The following is a 19083-nucleotide window of genomic DNA, read 5'->3' as shown; positions in this document are numbered from 1 at the left end:
TACTCTTGATGCCACCAGAGGAAGCAATTCCATTCTAAGTGTGATATACTTATCTTTGCTCTATGCTGTGCAATTATTTTAGTAATAGTTATTTTTATTTAAATACATTTCCCATCTCACTGAAATAGATCAATAGTTCATATGTAAAACAAATTAGTCACATTATTATTATAGCACCCAATAATAAAAATTTAATCTGTTCTACAGAATGTGCCACTCTCTCCCATGCAGTTTCAATCATATCTGTGCCTTGCCTCTTGATTTTCTCTTTACTGGGAATGCCCCACCACCAACTTACCACAACACTCAAATCCTAACTACTCTTAAACAAAATTCAAATGTCACCTCTTTTACATGGTCTTCCTTGCTCTTCCCCAACTGGGAAAACTTTCTCATCTTCTGAACTTCCATAGCATTTGCTGTATTTTTGGTCCAGACCACTTTCTAGCATATACTCTAATTACTTGCTTACTTGTTTTATCCCTCCTTCTATAACTTACACTACTTGAGGGCAGAATCCATGTCTGATTTATTTATTATCATACCCTAAGCTCTAAAACCACTTTTTGGACCCATTAGACAGTCAATAAACAACAGCTGAATGATACAGTAGGAGGAGCACAAAATATTTAAAATACTTACTATATGGTTCTTTGAGCAATGCAGGAGGTGAAAGTTTGATAAAATAGTCAAGAACACATAGCATTAATTGAAATGAGATCACCAGATCATCTTCCATTTGTAATACTTCCCCTGAAAATAAAAATGGTTCACATTTTAAACTAAAGTTAGAGATTGAGATCTTTAAGTTAGGGAAAATTGTCAGTATAGATGTATCCATATACTCATTTATTCAAGAATCACTAAAGGTACGCCTAAGATCTTTGTTTTTGTAAGAACTCAGTGATATTTGATACATACAAAAATATAAATAAAATATATAAAGTTATGAAATGATAAAGTTTAAGTCTGCCATGAGAATTTTACATTTAGATATTAATATTATAATTCAGTCTCTCTGTTTAAATTCATTTTGTTTTTTGCTTTTGTAAATTTACTTCCAATTTTGGTAAGAGTTTTAGAATTTGTTATTTCTGAAAATAATTTTGAAGTATGATATACGCTACTCTTTAATTCCACTTACTTATGAATCCTCATATATTTTCCATTTTAACCCCTCTCCAAAATATTACAATAACCAAAGCCATTAAGAAATAACAAAATTAGTATATAATTGTAAAGTCATCTATAAATTAATTATTTAGCACAAAATCCTAAAAAGTTAGAACAATAACTATATAACTAGAGAGCTGTGAGGAAATAAATGCATATAATAAATACCTGAGGGAAAAAAAGTATAGCTACATAAAATATACACATCATCATCAAATATAGCTATAACATATTTGCTTATGAACTCTAAAACAATATTGTACATTATTGTTGTACATCAATGTTGTACATTATTTTTAAAAGAGAAGTTTGACTCTCCATCTCCTTGGTATGAGACCGCTAAACCACTAACAATCCCAACAAATACTGAAAGTGTAGAATCTATGTGAGAAAATAGGTAAAGTAACCCTGCATCAAGGTTTTCCAGATCCATAGGTATGGTACAAAAATATATGTGTAATATACTTAAAAGTTATTAAGAAATACCATATAGGTAAAGAATATCAAGGACTTCTAGTTAAAAATAGAATAGTGAAATCAAATCAAAGAATCTCTCTCCTCAAATATCTAATAAAAGAAAAAAACCTGTACTCAAGTTAAGTGCTAGCAGCAATACCAAATTTGAGAGATACTGACTCAGAAACCATCCTCATCTTTTTCCTCTTCTTACTTAGAGGGAGTAGAAATTACTGATGAAAGAAAGGTAAAATGGAAGAAGTGAACAACTGTAGCTAACGTTCTGACAAACATAAAGATTCCACTATACTGTACTGAATTGGGTGAAAATCTGAATCCCAAAACATAATCTCATTATGGAAACAAGATACAACTGTCACTAGAAGTATTGTTTTAGAGTTCATTCTAACAAAACTCTCAGAACAACAAAGACTCACATCATTCCAGATGAATTCTTCTCTTTCTCCCTTATCCTCTGACTAAAAATAAGTATAACAAAAAAGCCTGCTCTCATAGCTCTCTGGGGGACACAAGTCACAGATAAGTGCAATGTGAGTAAAGGGAGATTTATTCACATTACATCAGAGAAAACAGAACATCAGGTCAGGGTTGCCCATATGAAGTCCTAGCAACATGGGGTGAAAAGCACAAAGATCATGCAAACATAGTACAGAAAAGAAAAAAGAAAAAAAATACAATCACAACATCAGATAGAAAACCTAATGTGGAACACAGTCTATCAGAAGAAAATATCCTATGAATCCTTGAAGTAACAACTTGAACAACACACATTTTGTGAAAATAAGGAGCTAGACTACTGAAGAAAAACCTGAAGACCAAATAACACCATTACATACATAGTTCACCTCAAAATAGAAGAAAGGCTTGACGTAAAAACAGTCAATACATAAGAAAAAGAGCAAAGATTAGAAAAACATGAAAGAATGTAAAAAATGTGTAGGACAAAAACAATCCAATATAAGATAGTTAAGTTTCCTGAAACATAACAGAATAGAATAGTACCTCAATGAATACAATTATATTTAAAAATGTAATATGTTAAGATTTCTCTGAAAAAAAAAGAGCAGAATCTTAAGTTTAAAAAGGGATACAGTATTCCATGAAAAATTAACAGAGTAATAAAAATCAAGACCTATCCTAGTTAAGATATTGAACCTCAAATTAAAAAAAAAAGAATTATTTGAGTATACAGGAAGTAAATGGGGGTGGGGGGCAAGGAATTAAGCTAGACTCAGATTTTTCAATAGCAATGCTAGGAAGACAAACAAGACACAAGAATAGACTTCACAGCCAAGTTATCTTCAAGTACAAAGACTATGGCCATGATTCACAAACATGCCCAACACACGGAATGCGATGCCAAATATGGTGCTAATGGTGAACTCCAGTCAGCTAAGGTTGAATAAAATAAAGAATTCAGAAATAGAGAAGCTATGACAGGCAATGACAATAAGCTTAGAATCCATTTAAACACAGAAGTGAAACTAAATGGGTATGATAATAATTATAATTACAGAAAAGAATATAAATGTTATAATCTTTGATAATGTAATAACAACAATAAAATGAGCAAATCTAAAAGTGTGGAATGGGAGGTAACAGGAAGAGTGACAATACTAGCATTCTTTTTCTTCAAGCAGATTAATATACATTGCTTTAAATCAAAACACAAAGTAAAATAGATTCTAACTTTTTAACTTTTTCATAATGCTTTTTCATGTTAGAGAAACATCTTTGCAATAATACTGCTTAAGTGACAAAATATTTATCTAAACTTAAGCAATTCCCTCCATTTCTCTTAATTTTTCTGTAAAACTTGAGTAAAATTAAGTTTTACATTTTAAATGTAAGCACTATAACATGATCCTATCATTAGAAAATTAATCTGTTTGTGAATATACTCATCCACCCACCTTTTTATCAGAATGTATGCACATACATATATCTGGTATGACAATCACAATTTTAATGATGATTATTTCTGGGTGGATTTGGGGTAACTTTTCTTCTTTTCTTTGCATGTGGCTGTGTTATTTGAATTCTTTTTAATGAGTATGTATCATTTTTATAAAAACAGTAACATTATTCTTAAAAAACAGAAAGGAAAGTGGAAAGGATATTAGAAACAGAAATGAAATATTTGCAATGTTGCTTCCAGTACCAAAATTACAAGAATTTGCTAACAGTTAACAAGGTACACAGAGAATTTGTGGGGCAGGAGGAGGATGAACAAGAAACTCTGAGCCTAGTCCAAAGGAATTATAAATTATTACATCTGAAACATTAGCATATAACAAACATACGACTTTACCTTTAGCTAGTAAAAATGTGATCCAAGAAACTTTTAGCACCAACATAGAATTGATTTCAGTAGATATCCTAGTAAACAAATAGAAAGGAGAAAAAATTTACACTGACAGTTTTCCAACTATACCTGTTTTTTCTCCCTTTTTAAGAATTATGGACCTGAGTTGATTGCATAATCAAATACAGTGCATTTAAAATGCACAATTTACACATGAACTTAATTTATCTCAGTTCACTTAGTATTTATACCAAGGTATTTATATTTTGCCCACAGAGTACAATACATTTATTTTAAAAAACTGAATGTTATCAATTCTAATCTAAAAATATGTACAGGAAGTGTTTCTGCTCTCTGTTTTATAATTAAAATCAACACAGTAAACAGAAAAATAGAGGTCTGAGTAACTCTAGCTTACCAATTTAACATTATGCCTTAGTAATTTTTCCATAGTCATTCACTTGTTGGAATTAACAAGTGGAATAAATAATTAAGAGTTAATTTATAAGTATGCAACTTTCCTTTATATCAATCATCTTATTTCAATACTACTATTCTGAGGAGGTGGAAAATCTCATATACTACACATTCTGTTTCCAAAGGAAAACTCTAGAGCTCTAACATGGGTTGAAACATGTATTACACATTTAAATAAATATTTTTTAAATTTTAATATAGATTTTCATACTTATTCTTACAAAAAAATTATGCTCAGAATCTTAGGTAATAAAGTGCCTGTAACAGACCCTCAATAAAGATTAAGTCAATAAATTTGCATTTTCCCTAGAGTTGATGACATCATGCATTGAATCAACTTTCACCTTATTAGTTCTCTTACAATAAAAGACACATATTTCATACCATTTTATTTGTGAGAAGATAAATAATCTGCATAGGGCTTAAATCTATAACCTTACTTTATGAAGTGGCATGCCATAATCAATCAAACTAACCCTGATATTATCAACATGCTTGGAATTATTCCAGAAAAATACATTAAAAAAATAAAAAGTGAAAAATAACAGTCTGTGAATTACTTACAAACTGCTTGGTTGTGTCAAATATATAAGTTCACATGTCCTGAAAGGAAAAAATAATTATATCAACATTATAACTTTTTAAAAAGTTACTTAGTAATTTTTCTCATAATTTAGAAATCAATTGTATCATGCTTTATGAATCTTATTTTAAGAAGCATACATTTTAAAAATGAAAAGTATAGCATTATAAAACAAAGTTAAAGTAGATTAAAGTAGATTCCAATTTATGACAATGTACATACATCACTGTAATATCTAATTACAAAAGGACTGGATTCCATATGTGCATTTGTAACTCGAATACATTGAATTTTGATCTCGTTAGAATCCCAGATCAGGTCATAAAAGGCTACTTAACTAATAAGTTTCACTAAAATAACACAACTGAAAAGTACTATAAAACCCACTTGTTTAGGACAATGACTTCCAGAATAGAGGATTAAGGATCTCCATGGAGCTGCTCCCAGTGTAATAACTATAATTGGTGAAAATTACTTTAAAAAAAAAACATTTAAAATCTCTGGAAATTTTCCTCAGGGAATACAGTGAAAAAAAAAAAAAAAAAAAAAAAAGAGAGAAAAGAAATTAAACATTTATTCAAAAAAATCTACTAAATCTTGTTAAGAACAATGACAGTCTGTGGAATTCAAGGCAAAACTCACTTCTTCATTCTCTCTAGCTTAGCATCACAAAGCTATAACCTGGGTAGGTGCAGCCAAGATACAGGGCTCCCTCTCCCAGCTCCCAGCCTAGGACTCTTTCTCTGAGAAGGGCAACATACAAGCATATCTCATCACTTCCAGCTTCATGTTGCAGAAGCTCTATCCCAAGCAAAAGGAGCTAAGAAGTCTGGGGCTCCCTTTCTCCCCTTAGCCCTCACTCATGTGTCAAAAGTTCTACTCCAGGCACAGAAGATGAAGAATACTGGGGTCCTGACTTCCCTTGCCCCAGTTAGCTGATAAGACAGAGGTTCCAACCAATAAAGCCAATCTGAGAAGACAAGGGGCTATAGCCTCTCCTGAGCACCCCAGTCTTAAAGTAGAGGTGTCACTCCAAAAGAATAGGACACTGACCTCTGACCTCCTAAATGGTGGCACAGAAATGTTGCCCAGGGTAGAGGTAGTCCTTAAGAACAGAGAGCTCCAAAGCTCTCCCCAGTGGAATTAATTTCATTTGGAACAGAGTGTGGGGACAAGCAAGGCTAAGAGCACTACTGAAAACAATGAAGACTTTGGTAGTAAGCAAGTAAAAAGAGGCTGGTAGCTATATTTAGCTATTTAGCAACAAGTTAAATCCTAGACCATCTAGGAGAGAACCAGGGGACGAAAAAACTAAGAAGAGTTTTCCTAGAGTCAGAACAAGTCTCAAGACTGGCCTCAAAGATTACTCCTGCAAAGGGAGTGAAATTTAATCAGATCAGACTATGGAGCAATTTGTTACCCAGGGCACTGTCAAAAAAAATAAAGCAATTGGTTAGCAATTAGTGGAAGATAACAGCTAAGTGTGATATCAACAGAGGCAGTTAGCTTAACAAGAGAGATCAGCGGAAAAAGATAACCAAAGAGAACCCCCAATAAAACCCCTATCACCTGTGACTGTACACATGCCCAAGGCCACACTGAGGAGCAGTATCAGAGGCTATACATTGTGGGAGAAAGAGACTTCACTGAAAGAGTACAGCTAAGTCACTAAACAAATAAACAAGAGAAAAACAAATAACAGCAAACACCAAGTCAGAGGAGAATCATTATCCAGAGTTACTACAATGTTATAAAAAATGTCCTGTTTTCAAAAATAAATATGAAAATGTGACTTCTACAAAGGGAAAAAAGGAGGCAACAGAAACTGCATTTAAAGAGCCCAGGTGTCAGACTTCAAAGAAGCTATTAGGTTGGTGCAAAAGTAATTGTGGTTTAAAAGATTAAAAATAATTGCAAAAACTGCAATTACTTTTTCACCAACCTAATATTATAAATATGTTCAAAGAACTAAAGGAAACCAGGCTTAAATAAGAAAAAATATGCTGACAATGTCCCATCCAATAGAGAATATCAATAAAGAGGCATAAATTATTTTAAAAGAACCAAATAGAAATTTGAGTTGATAGTACAATAACCAAAATGAAAGATTCACTAGAGAAGCTCAACAGTAGATCTGAGCTGGCAAAAGAAAGAATCACTAAACATGAAAATAGCCTCAGAAATTGTGTGGTCTGGAAAACAAAGAGAGAAACAAAGAAAAAATGAAAAAGCTGACAGAAATGTAGCACACCAAAAAATATACCAATATATGAGTCATTGGAGTACGAGAAGAGGGGAAGGGGAAGGGAACAAAAATAGTATTTAAAGAAATAGTGGCTAAAAACTTCCCAAATCTAATGAAAAATTTCCCAAATCTGATGAAAAATCTACATCCAAGAAACCAACAAATTCCAAGTAGGATGAATGTAAAGAGCTCCACACCCAGATGTATTATAGTAAAAATGTTGAAAGACAAAATTTGAAAGCAGCAAAAGAAAATATGATCCATCATGTACAAGAGAACCCAGTAACATTAACAACTGACTTCTCATCAGAAACAATGACAATCAGAAGGCAGTGGAATTACATATTCAAAGTTCTAAAAGAAAAAAAAATGACAACCAAGAACCCTGTATCTGCCAAAACTATATCGCAAAGGTAAAGTTGAAAGACATTCCCAAACAAAAACAGAGAATTTGTTGATAGCAGACTCACCTTACAACAAATACTAAAGTAAGTTATTAAAGCTGATAACAAATGACAGTAATTCACAGTCATATGAAAAAGCAAAGAGCACTGGTAAAGGTACTTATGTTATTATAAAAGGTGGTATTATTGCATATTTAGTCCCCTTTCTTCTAGTAATTGATGTAAGCAGCAGTTGTATAACAAAACATGTACCAGGGGTGCCAAAAAAAATGTATATACATGACTTGTATTCACATCTTTTGTTATCGGTATGTATTGAGTATTACAATTTTAATACAGTTTTTTTCTTTCTTAAAATGTGTATACTTTTTTTGGCACCCTCCACATATAAAACTGTAATGTTGGGTGTATAACATATAGAAACATATTTATTTGACAATAGCAGCACAAAGGAGGTGGGTGGGGTCAAAAGGTGAGTATTGGAGTAAACAAATGACACTAGATGGTAAATTGAACCCATGTGAACAAATGAAAAGAACAAGAAATGGTAAACAAGAAAATTAATACAACAAACTCTATAAATATACACTGCTGTCCTTTTATACTCTCAACTACTTTAAAAGACATACAACCCAAATGTCTATAAACTGATGCATGGATAAGTAAAGTGTGGTATAGCCACACAATGGAACATTTTTCCATAATAACAGTAATGAAATATTGAAACATGCTACAACATGGATGAACCTTGAAAACACACTAAGGGAAAAAAGCCAGTCACAAAAAAATATGTAAATCAAAATTTATATAGAGAAACCCAGTCTTAAACAACAACAAAAAAAAAGACAATAATCAAGAAGGAATTTTTATAATTATAGAAAAGATGTTTAAGGTCAGATGCACTATTTTCATCATTTTGTAATTTAACATAACTCAAAAGAATGCTCTACAATAAAGATAATTACATTCAGTAATTATGTGCTGTCAAATATGTGCTGTCAAATACAGTAGCCACAAGTACCCACATATGCTGAACATCGGAAATGTGGCTAGTCCAAATGATGCTGTGTTGCAAACATAAAGTGTGGGTCTGAAGAATTCAAAAAGAATTCAAAGAAATCAAAAATATTTAGTATGAGAAAAAGAATGTAACTATTTCATTAATAACTTTTATAATGGCTTCATGCTTTCTTATTGAAATATAATTCACATAACATAAAACGCACCATTTTAAAGGGTATAGTTTTAGTATATTCTCTTTGTTATACAACCATCATCACTATCTAATTCCAGAATATTTCCATCACCCCAGAAAGAAACTCCCCATTCCCTTCACTTCCCAACTTCCCATTCCCTGGCAATCATTAATCAACTCTATGTCTCTATTGATATGCTATTCTGGATATTTCATCTTATGGAATATGTGGCCTTTTGTGTCTGGCTTCTTTCACTCAGCTTAATGTTTTCAAGGTTTGTTCATGTAGCATATAATGGTATTTCATTCCTGTAATGCAGGGACTCAGCTCCCGCTCCTGACTCAGCTCCCGCTTCTGGCAGGAGATGTTGAGGCTGAAAAGGAACAACAATGGAGCCACAGATTGGGGGTTCACACTACTATATTCTCACTGGCAGCCAGGCAAGACACAGGAAGTAGGATCCACGTGATCTGCACCATCCGCAATCCGCAATCCACAGCTTGCTAACTGCAATTGCTAAAGTAGCCACAGCAGTTACATACAAAACAATAGTGGCTGATGGCCAACTGGTTACAGCTGATGGCCAACTGGTTACAGCTGATGGCCATCTACTACCCGAGCCAGCACCTTTCCACATGAGGTCGAGAACCTGGAAACTGCTCTCCTGGCTCTGTCCCTACAATTCCTGTTTATGGCTGAACAATATTCCATCATATAGATATACCACATTTTGTTCATCTATCCATCAGTTGACGGACATTTGGGTTATTCCTATTTTTTGGCTATTGTGAATAATGTGGCAATGAACCTTTGTGTACAAATTTTTGTGTGAATGATACATGTTTAAATGAGATATTTTGGAATAAATGGACTAAATAAAATGTTAAAATTGCACTTGTTTCTTTTTACTTTTTGTCGTGTAACTACTAGGCTATTTAAAATACGTGGCCGGCATTATTATATTTCTATGAGATAGCACTAATATAGTTATTAATAGCTTTAAAAACTGTTTATTGAACACTTAGAATGTTCTGGGAGGCAAGCTAACCAGTATCATTATCTTACTTAATTCTTACAAATACCCTACAAGGAAAGTATTATTAGCTATACTTTACAGGTTAAAATTGGAGTTTAGAGAAGTATCTTTCCCTAGCTCACACCTTCAGTAAGGAAAAAAATCAATATTCATACTTTGATCTGTTGAGCTTTTCTAAAGTTATCATATTCACTACAGCACATTGCCATATATATATACCCATAGTCTACCTTGAAATAAACAGGTTTTGGTATCACAGTTAATCTTCCCAAATGTTCTTCAAAAATGTCCAAATAAAATTTTAAAACCCTGCTGATTCACTTCAAGGCCAGTAAACACAAAATTTACTCATGTAACCAGTCAATAAAATTCAAATCCCTTTCACAAAGGCCAAATATGACTATGTCACTCCCCAATTTAAGTCATCATTCAATGACTTTCTATGATCTGCAAGGCAAAGTCCAATTCACTAACAATCTGATCCCTTCTGACCTTTCAGCCATTTGCAATATCCAAGTACATCATGCTACCGCTTTGGCTTTGTACACAGGCCAATCACTCTGTCTAGGATGCTCAGACCCAGTTCCTACATATTTTGCTTGGTGAGTTTCTGTTTATCCTTTAAACTTTATTCAGATGTCACCTTGCTGTATAGTTCTTTTCGTGTTCAAAAGCACCCATAAATACACTTCGTACCCTTAGACATACATAGTATTTTGCCCACTACATAATTTCTACTTCTTATATATATATATAATCCTCTATAATAGAGCATTACATGCATTAATATGGCACTTATTTTTATTAAAAATATATTTACTATAAACTTCTTAATGATAATTGTGTCATATAATTTTGTATCCCTGGCACCTAACCTATAGCCAGGTACTAATAGTCAATTAATGCTTAGTGTAGTTTCTTAATTTATTTGCAATTGCTGATAGCCTAAAATTTCTTAAAGTATATTCTATAAAACTACTTCCAGGAGATTTTAATTGATGTTAAATATATATAAACATATATTAGTAGTCTAATAAGTTTAGAAAATGCTGAACTCTACAGATTCAACATATTATACAGGACTTCTAAAAACCTTAGGTTGCCTCTTTCAATTGATTCTTTAAGGGTGCCCCACCGTAGTGATTCCCTGACACCCCACTCCCCCCGACTATGGGCCCACCCAAAACACTTCCAGTGGGTTTTCCATACAAATGGCCTGGCTTGGCTTGTGCAACAAACTTTCCTAAAATGTCTCAAAGGTTCACAAATCGCAAACAAGCAGTGCCAGGCTTCAGCATGCCACGTACCTCTTCCTAAGAGGCCTCAAGCCTGGCACTATGGGCAGCCAGCTACTATTCACAGCTTAGCCTCTACCTGGCAAGTCCAAGCCCAGCATAAGCAGCAACCATCTGCAGATCACTTTGCAGCTCATACCAGATGGTCCTGGGCAGGGTAAAGGTAGTGGCTGACCTTGGTCTCCACCAGAGTCACTCCCAAGAGGTCTCAGAAACAACACACCTGGTAACCAGCTTCAGACCACACACCAGAGCACCAACCAACAACATCCAAAAATGATACACCCGAAGGGTGCACTTGGCAGGCACCAGAGACCCACTAATGTGAATCTTGCTCCGTGTGGTAAAATCATACCTAACAGCTCCTCTGCTGTAGTTATGGCCAGTCCTTACAGCCAGTCAGCCTGAGGGTCAATTCCTACCACCGATGTGACAACAGCAATCAAGAACCAACTACAATAAGAGGGCACATACAACCCACACAAGGGATACCTGGCTCAGGTGACCAGGGACACTGTGCTACTGGGCCCCACAGCACACCTACTACATAAGACCACTATACTAAGACCAAGAAATATAGCAGCTCTACCTTATACATAGAAACAAACATAGGGAAGCAGCCAAAATGAGGAAACAAACAAACATGACCCAAATGAAAGAACGGAACAAAACTCCAGAAAAAGAACTAAACAAAATGGAGACAAGCATCTACAAGCAGAGTTCAAAACACTGGTTACAAGGATGTTCGACGATCTCAGCAATAACTTCAACAAAGAGACAGGAAACATAAAAATAGAAATAGAAAACATAAAAAAGAACCAGTCAGAAATGAAGTTTACAATAACTGGAATAAAGAATACATTAGAGGGAATCAACAGATTAGATGAAGCAGAGAATCGAATCAGCGATTTAGAGTATAAGGTAGCAGAGAATACCCAATCACCTAATCAGAACAGCAAAAAGAAAACAGAATCCAAAACAATGAGGACAGATTAAGGGGCCGCTGGGACAACATTAAGCGTACCAATATTCGCATCACCGGGGTACCAGAAGAAAAAGAGAGCAAGGAACTGAAAACCTATTTGAATAAATTGTGATGGAAAACTTCCCATATCTACCAAAGGAAATAAATATACAAGCCTGGGAAGTGCAGAGAGTCCCAAACAAGATGAACCCAAAGAGGCCCACACCAAGACACATCATAATTAAAATGCCAAAGGTTAAAGACAAAGAAACAATCTTAAAAGCAGCAAGAGAAAAGCAGTTCGTTACCTGCAAGGGAGGTTCCATAAGACTGTCAACATATTTCTCAACAGAAACTTTGCAGACCAGAGAGATTAGAATGAAATATTTAAAGTGATAAAAAGCAAGGGTCTACAACCAAGATTACTCTACCCAGCAAAACTGTCATTTAGAATTGAAGGACAGATAAAGTGCTTCCCAGACAAGAAAAAACTAAAACAGTTCATCACCACTAAACCAGTATTACAAGAAATGTTAAAGGGACTTCCTTAAGAAGAAAAAAAGGTCGAAAATATGAATAAAATAGCAATAACTACAAACCTATCAATAAGTACTTTAAATGTAAATGGATTAAGTGCTCCAATCAAAAGACATAGGGGGGCTGAATGGATAAGAAAACAAAACCCATACATATGCTACCGACAAGATATCCACTTCAGATCAAAAGACACAGACAAACTTAAATTAAAGAAATGGAAAAAGATATTTCATGCAAGTGGAAATGAAAAAAAAGCTAGGATAGCAACACTTATCAGACAAATAAGACTTAAAATAAAGGCTATAACAGGAGACAATGTAGAACCCAGAAATTCCATTTCTGGGTATTTAGCTGAAGAAACCCAAAACACTAATTAAAAAAGACAACTCTATGTTCACGGCAGCATTATTTACAATAGTCAAGATGTGGAAGCAATCAATAGACGAATGGATAAAGAGGTTGTACATATATACAATGAAATATTACTCAGCCATAAAAAGAATGAAATCTTGCCAGCTGCAACAACATGGATGGACATAGTGGGTATTACGCTAAGTAGAATGGGTCAGACAGAGAAAGACAAATGCCATGTGATTTCACTTATATATGGAATCTAAAAAAACACAATAAACAAAACAGAAGCAAACTTATTGATACAGATAATATTTTGATGGTTGACAGATGGGAGGGGGGTTGGGGGAATGGGTGAAAGAGGGGAAGGGAATTAAGATGTGTAAATTGCCAGTTATAAAAACAGTCACAGGGATGTAAGGCATAGCATGGAGAATACAGTCAGTAATATTATAATAATTATGCATGGTTCAAATGGGTGATCACTTCGTAAGTTATATAAATGTCTAACCACTACACTGTACAGCTAAAACTACTATAATATTAACATTGTATATCAATTATAATTGAAAAATAAAAAATTATTTAAAATAAAAAAATAACCTAACAGAGTAGGTACTACTATCAACTCAATTTACACAGTAGAAAACTGAGCACTAAAGTTAGATAACTCACTTGTCCAAAATCACACAGTACATGTTGGAGTCCAGACTAGAATCCAAATCTGTCTGACTCAAAAGATTCCCTTTTCCAACATTAAGTTCTACAAGGGCCTCCCTTTTTTGGATAGGGCATCAATCATACCAGCCAACTGCTTTAAAGAAAATTCTTGTGAACTCTGACTTTGTATCTTGTTTGCTAACCTGCAATAAAAGTGTTTACACTGGCCTAAAGGAAAAAAAAGGGGATGGGACATAGGAAAAAAACTGAAATCTTCAGAACCGTCCATACAATAATCCACTTTCTTTCTTTTGTAACTTGCCCTTAGTTCCCAGGAGAATCATAAATACAATGAATCACTAGAAAGTGTGATGAGTAAAGGAAAGAGGTAAAACACAAACAAATATCCAAGTAGATCTCCTATCTCAGACAGCAGAGCAAAAAACCTAGAAGTATCCAGTTAAACTTTTTACAGTAGAAAAAAAAAAGAAAATCAGGACTACACTCCAAATCATTCTCATTAAAATTCTATATCTAGAAATAAACTGATGACTAGATTTTGACTACCAGTCTTTACAGAACAGATTTTTCTTAAGTATTGTTTAGAGAAGTTTTTGCTTAATTTCTTATACAGGTAACACATACCTATGTAAGCTACTCATACAAAACCTTGGTTAACATTTTGGTACACTGCTTTCCAGTCATTTCATTTAATGTGTTAGTGTCTGGGTTTCTTCCTTCTGTAGTTATAGTATATCCTGCTTTATTTATTTAAAATTAGAAACATTTTTACATAATATTATTATTCCTCATCAAATTTTATTTTATATTTAAACATTTAGATTATATTTATAATATTTTATTGTTTACTTCAGTCGTGCATAAATAGGTTTTCCCAATTTTTCAGTGGTCTAAATAATGTGATTAAAATCTCTAAAGTTTTTTTGTATTTAGTAAAATATTCTTAGAAGACGCTCCAAGATATGAGATAAAAAGTTATAAACAAATTTAAGGGACAGAAAAGCATTTAGAAAGTCTCTGTTAGATTAAAAAAAAGGCAAAACAAAAATTTATATATACAATATGAGTTACTCTATGTAAAATAATATTGAAAGGAAAGAAATACTGATTATCTTCGGTGTTAAATTAGGGGTGATTCATGTTTTCTTATTTATGCCATTCTGTATTTTCTAAGTATTCTACAATTAATTCACATTCCTTATTCAAAGTACTTAATTTATTTTTTAATAATAAAAAAAATCCTTTTTTTTCTGTGCAAAGAGCTGCTACTCTGTACAAGAAAGGACAAACAAAAATAATGATGACCAATGCTACCATATTATAATTAAAAACCAGGAGCAAGAAAAATTCCTTCAAAAAGCCCTAGGGCAATCTTTGAGTTTTGTCTCCACTTTTCTCATCCTCCATCACACCTCTGAAGTTTTAGTGACATATCAACCAAAAAGAAAAGGAAAATTAAAGGCATCCTTCTGAGAAGATGCTTCTTTCCAGCTGTGTCTCCATACTCATTCTCCCCAGAACATATTTCCCTTCTCCGTTTACAACTCCTTATTAAGCTGAAACACTAACTTTCATATTCTCTTACCCAAATGAAATGAGTCCCAAAATGAACACAGTAACAGGCACATGCCAAATTAAGGACTGTAACACTAGGAGTGGGGACTTGCATGAAAAGAGTATTAAAAAAACAAAACAAAAAACCCCAAGTTTATCATTCTCCCAGCTGAACAGTAAAATGAAAAGTCTTCTCAAACACTACCGGGAACAATCATGGCTTGGTAGATAGGTTACATATACCTTCCATTGCCAATGTGTTTTCTCTTTCTAAACTAAATAACACCATTACGAAGAAGTTTAAATTTAGGTCACTCTTCCATTCATAACTAGAAGTCTTCTTGCAGAAAAGGCTAAAGTGGAAATTAAGTTTAAAGTTTGTTAAAATAAATGGAAACATGAAAGGATAGGAAAACAATTTTGGAGGAAACACTCAGAATGCATATGATTGGATAAGAAAGCTAAGATTTAATATGAAACTAATAGCAAAGGGGTGAACTCTAAAAGGGTAATACCTAAAAACTTTACTAAATAGATAATAATTCCCATATGGAATCTAATCATGAACAATTACATGAAAAATCCGGGTGTAATTCCAATTAAATTTTTACTTTACCTTTCTAATTTGCTGTAGAGTGCACACAATACGTTATACTTCTTCAATAGTCTTGACATAGCATTATCAACTTTGGTACTGGTATCAATTTCTTTTAGTAAGTCAAAGAATTTATAGACACTACAAAGGAAAGAATAGAAAAAAGTGAATCATAACTTTAAAAATTCATTTTATTTCATTTTCAAAGCATAGACATTTGAATTCAAAAGATTATTAGCTCTACACCAAATCACTATTACTTCTTTGGAAGTAATTATTTTTTTCATTTCGTTAGAATTTGAAGAGGAAAAAAAAATCTAGTCTTCAACCTATATACCCCTATATCTATATATACCTTTGCCGACATCTATTTATCATCAAAAATGTAAAACAGGCTTATAACAGACACATACATACATATTTATTTCTGTATCTATCTATATGTTTTTAAAACCGTAAGTTCACATGCATTTATCCAATTCCAACACAAAACCACATGGCGCATTCTAGTGTTTTCTTTACCATGTTCAAAATTCTTCTTTGACACTGAGAAAACTGGAATCCATTTATCTTTAATTTATTTACTCATTTAATCAATCCCCCCTGTATGTAACACCTTCCATCTCCTGCTCAGACTGACTCCCAAACCTGGACTGCTCTCAAGAGTAGTTACCAGACACATTACCCACAGGCTGTCCAGCAACCAATGAGTTACTAAAGGCTTCATTCCAAAAAATGGGTTGGACCACTCAGACATTTCTCTTGAGAAGTGGAAAAAACAAAAGCTTCAGCTAATCAGCAGAGGGCACAGAACCCAAAGGAAGGTTATCAAAAGTTCCTGTGATATAGAAGGGATTGGGGCAGCCATGACAAACTATGTGGAAAAGTAAGTAAAGGAGAGTAGAAATGATATGGAGTCAATGGTCAGATTACTACTTAGAAGAGGGAATGGAGCAAATGTGAAGATACATGCCGAGAAAAAGAAATCAACCTTAGAATAGTATTTATTTAAGGACCACTCTCAGTTCCAATTTTTATGAGATATGTGGCATTAGCTATCCATGGAACACCATGAAAACTGTGAATTGTTACTACAAAACCTTCTTTTTCTAGGGTTAACTTAAGTGACTCTATTCCTTCTGTAACCCTCCTCTGAAGGAAAGAGAGAGGGAAGGCGACAGACAGGCATAAAAAGCCATAATTCAGACACAGAGATTTGTAGATAACCACATATTCTACTGCTCCGTGGCATGATTCTGGTCTGTGAATTGTTTGTTACCAGTCCATAATTAAATAAGTACAGAAACTGACAGGCAATTTGACACTAAAAACTTTTCAGGCAATTTGACACTAATTTTATGCCTGCTGAATCTAGTAATAATCAATTTGGTCCTATGTCTAGTACGATTTTTTGTTTCCTTTTCCTAGTAATTGATGTATATATTTTAAAATATCAGCCCATGACATATTGGAAATAAAAAACACTAGTCCTTCACCAGAGCACGTTGAAGCAGCAGTGGTCCAGATAACATTCCTGGATAGTTATCAGAACACTGAAAGATGCCTATGCAAAAGATGTACCAAATACATTACTATATTTATGATAGAGAGATTATTTATGACATGTCCAATATATAAATCAGTGTTGCTTTATGAATACTCAGGAAAAAAAGTTTAGGAAAAGCTTTGCCAGGAAAATTCTTTCATTTTATAGATAAAAGACATGATAGCCTTTCTCTTAGTAGTTTATGAATAGATATATAACATTGTATTGCAGTTACCTGTTTAATTTTACATTCTCCAGGGGACTGAATTTCTTGAGGTCAGAGACTATTTCTCTGTATCATTACAACCCACAGCATCACAATGCCTAACAATTGTTTAAGTTTTCTTTCCTTCCTTTTTTTTGGGGGGGTGGGGGGGAACGGGCACTGAAGAGGGAGCGGGCTACAGAAGGAAAGAGATGAATACCTCATCAGTGCCTACGGTGTTGCAGGCATTGACTATGAACTATTTATTTCTCTATTCATTGTAAGTTATTTAATTCTCATAATTCTCTGAGGCAGCTAATAATTTTCCCTTCATCAATGAACCTGAGACTTAATATGGCTCAGCAATCTGCTCCAAGTCATAAAGCTTGTAAAACAAGAGCCCAGATTCAAACCCAGTCTGTCTTAACCCAAAAATCTATATTCTTTCCAATCTTCTGATGCCACTAAACATCTGCTGAATGAATTAATGTGAAAATTTACTTATATATTTAACTATTTTTCAGCTATATAAACACTATATTAAATAAAATTTAATCACTATATTAAATAAAATTTAGTGATTTTATTTAATAAAGTTAAACTGTGAAAACCCAATAAATCAATTCTAGTTCAATAGGTTAAATATGAATATACAAGCCCTATGTTTCCACATTTTATATAGAGGTAATAAGAAACAGCATTACCCAAAAATGCAAGTTTATCTCATTTAAATAAAAACACCAATTATGTTTAATTCTAGGTGGCTTTACCCAAGAAGAAATATATACTATTATCTTTTTGGTAAAATTATTTACTGTTACATTTCATAAATATGCTGCAAATGAAATGACTGGAAGTCTCAGGAAGCTTCTCAAGATAAAGTTCGTGAGTTATTGGAAACAAATTCGTAAACTCCTCTTACAAGGTTTATAACCTCGACAAATATTAAGTAATTTGAGAGGCACATATTGTAACAGGTATTCAACTGAATATAGGCTCAAAAAGTATATAACATCTTTTATATTAAACAATCTTAAACTTTAATAAATCTTAACTAAATTCCTTTAAGAAACGCATGCTAGGTTTATAAAGGTTTTAATATATAATAGGCCTACTTTATAAATCCTTGCTTTTTCTGTCCACCTATCAACAGCTACAATTAAGAAAGTTTACAGATAGTCAGAGACATGATGAAAAATTTCCCAGGACACAAACTGCTACGTTTTTAAAGAAAGTGCAGCATAAATATACTTTTATTAAGGGCTCCATGAGAGAATGACAGTTCACTAGTCGACCAAAGTCTGTTATGTTTTATTTAATTTTAACATTTCTCACTAATTCCCTGTTTATTAAAAGGAAAATTCAAAAGTAATTTTCTTTAATAGCAGAGGCCAACACTGATGTAAGAAATTTTAGGGGCGGCCGGATGGCTCGGTTGGTTAGAGTGCGAGCTCTGAAC

General features: G+C 33.4%; 1 protein-coding gene across 3 annotated transcripts in view; it reads right to left on the bottom strand.

Annotated features, from left to right (window-relative positions):
- RB1 (RB transcriptional corepressor 1) overlaps positions 1 to 19083 on the bottom strand; it is a 157110-nt gene that overhangs the window by 107226 nt on the left and 30801 nt on the right. For all 3 annotated transcript variants that reach the window (XM_074329955.2, XM_019748050.3, XM_019748051.3), the window contains exons 4-7: positions 15895 to 16014; positions 4997 to 5035; positions 3962 to 4029; positions 643 to 753 (exon numbers count right to left, since the gene is read on the bottom strand). In XM_074329955.2, coding sequence (XP_074186056.2) covers positions 643 to 753; positions 3962 to 4029; positions 4997 to 5035; positions 15895 to 16014 — 338 coding nt within the window. The remainder of the gene's footprint in view (positions 1 to 642; positions 754 to 3961; positions 4030 to 4996; positions 5036 to 15894; positions 16015 to 19083) is intronic.

Source organism: Rhinolophus sinicus, chromosome 16 (genome assembly GCF_057876585.1).
Source record: "Rhinolophus sinicus isolate RSI-liver-muscle chromosome 16, RSI-T2T, whole genome shotgun sequence".
NCBI lineage: Eukaryota > Metazoa > Chordata > Mammalia > Chiroptera > Rhinolophidae > Rhinolophus > Rhinolophus sinicus.
The sequence above is the reverse complement of the archived record's forward strand: the minus strand, read 5'-3'. Positions and strand labels throughout refer to the sequence as shown.